This window comes from Aspergillus sclerotioniger (genome assembly GCF_003184525.1).
Source record: "Aspergillus sclerotioniger CBS 115572 chromosome Unknown BO94scaffold_8, whole genome shotgun sequence".
Lineage (NCBI taxonomy): Eukaryota > Fungi > Ascomycota > Eurotiomycetes > Eurotiales > Aspergillaceae > Aspergillus > Aspergillus sclerotioniger.
This window is the reverse complement of record NW_020290998.1, coordinates 716,207-725,000: the sequence shown is the minus strand read 5'-3', so window position 1 is coordinate 725,000 and position 8,794 is coordinate 716,207. Positions and strand designations below refer to the sequence as shown.

The window sequence follows — 8,794 nt, the reverse complement described above, 5'->3', positions numbered from 1 at the left end:
TTAAACTAACTTTTTTAAGTGAAATATAATCAGTTTTAGCTTTCTGTCTTCTCCAGATTGCGTCATACGCATATTAACAGCATAGTTTAATATATCAGTCTCAATGGTGGTTTCTTTTTCTGGATCATGCTGTACAAGTATTAGTAATATAATAAGTCATTACTTAATATCTTCAAACATATTCTGCTGTGGTTCTTTCTACTAGTACTTCTTCAACTTCTTTATAAGCTTAAAGAGTAATATTATATAAATAGCATATCCGTCTACAAATCATTGATAGTAATTAACTAATCTGATAAACTACTGTAGTTCTTTCAGATTCCTAGATTAAGATCAATCCTGTATGACTTATACTTTAGCTTGCTTAGTATGGATTCTCTTTATAGATATCTAATATCTTAGAAATTCTGTTTTCTATATATAGAATTCATACTTCTTCAGCTTGCATTATAATTAATATAAGTATAATTTATATAAAACTAGTCTTATATATCTTATATATTCTTTCTCAGTCTTTAAAAAGATTAATATATTATCTAGATAAGTAATTATAAACCTATCAAGATATTCTCCAAGAATCTTATTAATATATTATTAAAATAATACTGGTGCATTGGTAAGCCTAAATAATATAATCAAGTACTTAAAATATCTATACTTTATTTTAAATATAGTTTTCCATTCTTTATTTTCTGTAATATATATACAATAATATTTATCTATAATATTAAGTTTAGTAAACCACTTCATTCCTCGTATCTTGTCTTGGATTTCTGAAATTAAAGATAACAGATATTAATCTTTAATTATAATAATATTTAATGACTGATAATCTATGTATAGCTGTAAGCTACTATCCTTTTTCAGTATAAATAAGACTTTATATTCTACTAGTAACTTCAAAGATCTGATATTATCTTTAATCAGCTAATTATTAATATATTTTTATAGTATCTGTAATTTCTTTTTAGATATTAGATAAATCTTTCTATATATTAATAACTTTTCTTTCTTTATAAGAATAGTATGGTTATACTTTCCATGCTAAGATAAGTCAGATTACTCTAATTATTTAAACAAGTCTTTAAATCTCTTATACTATGATAGAATCTGTGTGTCATTCTTGACTACAGCTAGAAGTTCCTATAAATCTTCTAGTCCCTGGATAGTCATCTCAATCTCTATATCAGTATTATTAATACTGTACTCTCAGTACTTATCTATTATTATTAATACCTATTTTAATAATTTCATAAGCTAATCTTTCTATAATGGCTTGGTTGCTGTTATTACTTATGCAACTATACTTGAGGTGCTATTTTCCTCTAAGTTATCTTTAATATCTGGCGCGTTAGGCTTTCATGGCGATCTTAATCTTCTTTTAATAGGTTGTTTAGTCCTTGCTTCAGCTTCTTGCTAAGTAGCGGGCTGTACGGATCTAGACCCCATACCTGGTCCTTACTGGTATCATCTTGGATAATCATAATTCATGAATTAGAGACTCTCAGTCTTCCAATCAATCTATAGATTATGATTTCTAAGTCATGAAATCCCTAACATAATATTATATTATCTTAAAGATATTATATTAAAGTCTATACACTTATAGTGATCCTTTACAGTTATAGATATAGTTCCTGACTCAACTATTAACGTGAGAGTTCCCAAATTCTCTCTATTCAGTCCTGTAATCAGTTCAGGTTTTGCTTTTTATTATCTAAGTATTCTAAGCTATTATATAAATCGCGGGTTTATAAAGTTTTCAGTCACTCTAAAATTTACCAGTACTTAGGCTGGTTGATCTAATACAACTGCTTGGATCTTTAGATGTGGCCCTGACTCTATAACTATTAATTATTATTCTGGCTAGTTAAGTTTTAACTGCTGTGAATATCTTCTTAAAAATTTTAAACCTTCTATCTTTACCGCGTAGTATATTATATACTAATTATTAAAACATGCTAGTTAATATATTAATCTGTGATAAGAATATCTTTAGTATTTTTTACACACGCAACTGAAGATAGAGTATAAACAGTAACTTATCTTAGTCTTAATTATTTCTAGTATCTTAGATCAATATTTGATAATATATTTCTAATTATAGTATATTAAGCATATATTCGTGTAATATATAAGCTAAAAGAGTTTATTATATCTTTAATAATCTCTGCTTTCTTTAAAATAAATATATAGACATGATTTATCATACCAAGACTCTGTTTCAGCAATATTTACTTTCTAGTTAATCTTTAATAATTAATAATAATAGTCTGTGTTGTCTTATCTACATGTCAAGTAAACTTCTGGATAATAAGGATATCTTTATAAATATTACTTCCAAGTCTTATTTCATGATTTTCAATATTTTAAATCCTAATATGGGCAATGCTGCATGATTATCTTGAGCTCTAGGCAGAATCATGTTAGATTCTTCAAGATCTTTTTCAAGATATGGTTTAATTAATAAGTAATATTCTCTTAATCATTCTTCTAGTTCTTCTAATCCTTATCTTGCTATGATAGACAGAGTTTACTAGTTTCTGATAGAGGTTTTTCAGGGGTATCAAGTATCTTGCTAAGTCTCTCTTTACTGGGTTCAAGACCTTTAAACAGTGTATTATACTCTTTATTCAACAGTTTATCTTCATCTTAAACTATACTAGGATAGTCGTTTCTTGAAACTAGTTTATAATTATTATTATTAACTTTTATAGTCCAAATTAATAATACAGATAATCATTAATCTTCTTATTAATTAAATAGTATTATTAACTTATCTATAATAGCTTGTTACCTTAACCAATCACAGTACATCCTGTTCTCTGATAGCTAATCATACTGAATAGTATGTAACTTCTTATTATCTAATATCCGCGTTGCAGTATCTGTTTAAACTTCATGCTGAATAGTAGTAATATTATAGACTTCTCTGCCTTAATCTTGATTCATAGCTCTCAACTGCTTTTGAGGCTGTTGCTGTTTCTGACTATAGTTCTTTAACTGGTAACCTGCTTTGCCACAGCTGAAGTATAAGTAGTCTTGTTTATACTGTTCAAGTTCCTTCTTAAACACTTAAATCTGTTGAGTCTAATACTATACTGTATCTAGCTCCATTAGTTTTAGTCTGTAGAAATCTTCGTATCCCAAGCTCCTAGGTTGTACCGACCTTTCGTTGTTGGCTTAATAACCTGGCTAGTTATTATGTTGAGGTGTAGACCCATTAGTCTATCAACCCTCTCATTATTTTATATTAAAGTCATACAACTTATTATCGATCTTGACTGCTGCTTCGATTATCTTAGTCAATGTGTCCAGTCATTCTTACCAAATAATCTTTTTTTAGATCTCTATCTTGAGTCTTTCTTTAAATTGTGAGATGTAGGCATCGTTATCCTAATCCAAGTAACTAATAATTTACTAAAACTCTGAAGTATACATAGATACCAATCCAGTCTGCTTAAGTCATTATAACTTTTACTCAGTATTTTATACCGCATCAATATCTCTGAATATCTGTTCAAGACACTGTTTAAATCTGATATAACTGGTAAAAAGTTGCTTTATATTATTATTCTGGTTACTTACCAACTTTTCTTATCGCTCGCGGATATACAGTTTAAACTAATTAAATACTATTCTTGTCAGGTAAGTAAACGTGAAAAAGATCTTGTTCTCCTTATTCTTGAGCTTTTCCTTGTTCATGCTAAGGTACAGATCCAACTGGGTCAAGAAAGCTCTGAGCCTCGCTCGTTTGCCGTCAAATGGCTCAGATGGTCGGACATTAACAGATTTGACTGCTAAGCAACCTTTAAATAACTGGTTCTATTATTCTAAGACAGTGATACTTTCTTGTAGCTGACTAACCATGTCTATTAGTTCCTTGGTCATCGGGCCCTGCTGTGGCGCACGCGATGTGTTTAATATAGTTAACATAATGATTAGTTGTCACTGGGTAACACTCGTACTGACTGGTGCTTAATATGTCAAATCCTAGGATCACTTCTCCCTGTTCCTGTTAGCTTAGCTCCTGTTCCGATACGTATCTTTGAACTGAATCAAGGTAATCAGGTTATTAACTATCTAAAGATGACTTGATCTGAACAGAAAAAGAGAAGTAAGGCCAGATAGTGCCGTGCAGCTATCCATAAATAAGTGTGGACGAGTGTTGTTGCTAAGCTTTACCAAAACATATGGTTACTTAAAGATAGTTAAATTGAGCATGAAGAACAGAACTAGCTAAATATATAAAAGAGTGTCCTTATATCCTATCCTTTATTATGGCATCACCATGATATATCATGTTACCAATATATTATGTTATAGCATCACTATATCCTGTCATAGCACTGCCATATTATATTATGTCAGTAACATGTCCGTCGTGGTCACGTGTTGTATAACCGTCCTGGTTTGTAGATTACTCAGATCGGGATTCTACTTGATAAGAGTCCTCGCCTTCCGGACGTAGCCTTCTGCCTAACGAGTCCGCCTTACTAGTTCGTTCAGCTAGCAGGGGTCCGTAACATGTTTCTAGTCAAGAATGTACTTAATAGCAGTCACAGCTTCCCAACGCGATGATTATACTAAGAAAACAGGTGCATCTATCAGGGCCAGGGGATCAATAGCTATATTCTACCCTGTGATGAGATGGAGCAGGACTGTCTTAATTTCATGCACACTTTAGTTATGAAAAAGCTGTAGCTATCCAGATTAGGTCACATCCTTTATGCCCACAATAGCCGCTTTCTTGATCTGGGTTGTGGAACAGGAATCTGGATAATTAAAATAACAGAAGTATATTTAAATACTTATATACTAGAGGTTGATATATTAGTAATACAGCCAGACTTTTATCCGCAGAACTGTGTCTTCAAAGTTTCTTTTAATTATAAACATTTCTAGCTAATAGATAGCGGGTAGTAAGATATTATCTATATATAAATAAAATATAGTAGTATTACTAATTAGCTAAGACTCTATATTAGAGTTTTTGACCATCTTCTCTGCGATGTCTGGTTTGAGTAAGTAAAGATAAACTTTAAGCCGCGCTGCTATAACCAATTACTGAAAAACGGCCCTTTATCTTACTAGTATCAAAGTCTGAAAAGTATAATACAGTTTTTAAAGAGAAAGATTACTTATTTTCTAATATAAACATTATAATAGCTTCAGGAAGCCGGGTTTAGTAATATTAAATATAAAGAAATCATGCTATCTATAAATCTAAAGAAACTATTAAATCATGATAAGATAGCTACCCAATAATACAGGATAGTATTCATCAACAGTATTCAGTCACTTTATATAGTACTTTTTATTTATATGTATGGTTAAATATATAAGAATATTAAATTAATTATAAATATAATATAAGCAGAGATTTTTAAAACAGATTTAGAGTTTTACTATATCTTATATATATATAAGATACAGAGACCTTAGGCAGATAAGATATTTTCAGTAAAACTACTCTATATTAAGATACCTATATATCCATTCCTCTCAATACTGAGTAATCGTGTTATGGATTCGATTCTTCGCAATGTCTTTATTTTCCAGCGACCTTGAGGATAAAGCCAGCATCTTCATCGCCTGTGTCGACAACATCCCCTTCACTTCTGCTCCAGTTGCTGGATTCACCGGAACTGTCCTGAATGTGAACTTTACCAGACACGAGATGATAATATATGTTGCGAGTTTCGAGCAACTTCCAGCATTTCTACTCTGCTGATAGAATTCATAGAATAGGCATTCTCGATCAGATAACCAAGCCTACTTTGTCTAGTATATAGTATAATGATATGTAAGAGTATTTGCCTAGTACCTTATAGGACTTTCTATTCACATTGAAATTATTGCTCTAGATATATAGTAAGTAATACAGGCCCAGAAGAACCCCGGGCCCGCAAATAGACCGTAGAAGCCATAAGTATGTAGTACTGATTCGTTAGTCTAGCATACTAAGTCTAGAAAAATAAGTTAAGAGATTCAGAGAAGACCTGTTGGCTGGACCCTGATTTAATAATTAAAACTATCTGGAAAAAAAAAAGTAAATATAATTAGTAAGATATAAAAGATGATATTCAGACAGTGTGAGATAGAGTATAGTATATAAAATCTTAGTAATTTTATTAATTACATTATAAACCACAAGGCTGTTGTTATTTAACTCAATAGTTAAGACAGTATTATAGAGATTTATTATTATCCTGACTAGATATAATCATGTTTTATCAGTACTAGTAGTTTATAATAATTATTAATTATTAGCGTCTTGATTATCAGTAATTATTTAATAGTAATCTTATTATTTGAATGGGCTTGATAAATGGGAATCTAAAGTTACTCAGTATAGGCTTTTTCTGAGAATCTTTAAAGATAATTAGAAATATTAGAGAGTATATATGAGCTCTCTGTACTAGCTTATAAATATATAATATAAAGATACTAGCAATTAATATTCTATTAATATAAAAAAGATTAACTTATATCCAGTTATCTCAGAGATAGTGAGCTGTTAATACTAATATTATATTACTTTATTAATTATTCTTCTTATTATAATAATATACATCTACCTTGCGCACAATCTCTGTTGTCTAAAATAACCAGAATATGATCTTAATATAGAGAAGATAACATGTTTCCCAGTTCAGTATCAAGGCTGCTTTGTATTTGGCTTTTGCATACGAGGCAGTCGTGTTGCAGAAATCAAGGAAACCGGCGCTAGAGCTGCACGACGAACGGTTCGTGAAGAAAGTGCCCGTCGGTTGCGGAAACGAGGGGGTCGACGGGGTGTCGCGACAGCGGCCGTCCATTGCGTCGAGGTTCCACATCACTGATCCTTAAGCTTCGCCGAGAGGGTGCTCTGCCGCCCCAACGAGCCCACCGATGGGACTTTATACGATATGTGCATGACACGGGTATTGTACAAAGTCGACGCCTATTGTCTGGTAATAACGGGGGGGGGAGGAATTTCCGAGCAATTGCGGAGGAATCATGAGCGCGGCAACGGTACCAGTCCGGCTATCAGCATATTCAGTTCGTAGTGTAATGCACCTGTCCGAAAGTAGAGAGAAAGAAACATTTATAATATTATTAAACACACCGGTATATTAATAAAAGGATTATGTTTATTTCTTCTATAATTTATCTGATTATACAAAAGCAGCATAGTAGCAAGTGGTTAGTAAATAGATCAGAAACGGTAGCCAGGAGCCGGATAGCTTAGTGATAATAAATACCTTATCTGAGATCAATCTTTCTTTATATAACCACTTACCAGGCGCTACAGACATACAATATTCAGAGATACTGTAGCAGCAGATTACTATATTGAGTACCATTAGTCAGGATAAAATCTGGGCACGTACAGTCAGCTCTCGAAGGTGCAGATCAACCGATTGAACAGGAGACAGTATATAACAGCGGTTAGTTTCTTGCTGTATTAGATTACTCGGGACCAGCTATCTGTACCCCTGCTCTAGGACTCCAGCACGTTTCTAAAATCATGCGCGCAGAGGCTTCTGTATATGTCACTAGCTTATCTAAGAATGAATTAACCAGCTAGGGACAGAATAGTTCTTTTCTATAGTATATAACTATATTATACTTTACTGAATTTATTAAAGAAAGTAAAGTCTAACTTGTTCAATCAAACAGTTAGTATCAAACTCTATATTGTTAATAATATTATAAAATTATTAATTAAGACTGATTTCTTGAATTACTATAGAAATATAATAGAAAAAAAAGATAAATAAGAATGTAAGAATCTTACAATATCTTGTTACAGACCCCTGCTAGTCGGGTTACTAGCGAAGCGGACTCGTCAGGCAGAAAGCGTCGACAAGGCAAGTCTCGGACGACCAGCAACTCTTATCGAGTGGAATCCCGGTCTGAGTAACGCCCGGAGTAACTTTGCGTCACGTGATCATCTACCATCAAATCTACTATTGAAGGTATATGCAAGGTATACTGAGATCCTGGATCATGATTAGATTAACCATTGATCTACCTTGGATGGTATATGATATGGTATACGAAGGATAGGATATATAAGGACACTCTTTCATATACTTAGCTAGTTCTGTTCTTCATGCTGAATCAATCCTTTAACACTGTCTTTAAGTAACCATACGCTTGGAAGCTTAGCGACAATACTCGTCCGCACTTACTTACGGATAGCTGCACGGCACTATTCGGCCTTACTTCTCTTCTCTTGTCTAAGACCAGTTATTCCTATATAGTCATCAGCCTGATACATCCTCGATTCAGTTCGAAGGTACGTATACCAGTGAAACTAAGCTAACAGGGGCAGGGAAGCGATCCTAGGGTTTGACATATCTGCAGTAAGAATAAAGATAATCTTTTCATAAAAAGATTAAAGCGTGGAGGAATATTTAAAAAGAATATAGAAATTACTATGAATATTATACAGTAATTATAGATTTTACTATATTAAAAAATATAAATTTTTAAAGTACTAGTATCTCATTTCTGATCTTTATTTTAAAGACTAGACTTACTATATCTATAATATTTAATACTACCAGTCAAAAATGATATTAAATTATTAAAATCAGTAACCCCTGTAAAGATTATTTTAATAAAATAATTAATAAAGTTATTTATTATAGCTTATATAATCCTGTTTACTAACTCTATATTTTTAGATAATAATATTCTAACTACTTACTTTGATAATATAATAATAAAGAATGTTTTTAACTAATTATTATACTAGATTTATAATATTAAAAGCTTTTAGTATTTTATCTAAAATTACTAC

At 31.8% G+C, this 8,794-nt stretch overlaps 2 protein-coding genes across 2 annotated transcripts; one reads left to right on the top strand and one right to left on the bottom strand.

The window, feature by feature from the left end:
- Window positions 1–4,590: 4,590 nt before the first annotated feature.
- Window positions 4,591–4,905, top strand: BO94DRAFT_461987 (uncharacterized protein; the record flags this gene model as incomplete). The annotated part of the gene is given in 2 exon segments (XM_025607956.1): window positions 4,591–4,700; window positions 4,713–4,905. Coding segments are annotated over 2 exon segments (303 nt in total), but the record flags the coding sequence as incomplete, so codon positions are not given.
- A 1,379-nt stretch (window positions 4,906–6,284) lies between these two features.
- Window positions 6,285–6,821, bottom strand: BO94DRAFT_555033 (uncharacterized protein; the record flags this gene model as incomplete). Its single annotated transcript, XM_025613764.1, has 2 exons — window positions 6,285–6,450; window positions 6,613–6,821. The coding sequence occupies 2 exons, from the start codon at window positions 6,819–6,821 to the stop codon at window positions 6,285–6,287; spliced, it is 375 nt and encodes a 124-aa protein (XP_025469584.1).
- Window positions 6,822–8,794: the final 1,973 nt, after the last annotated feature.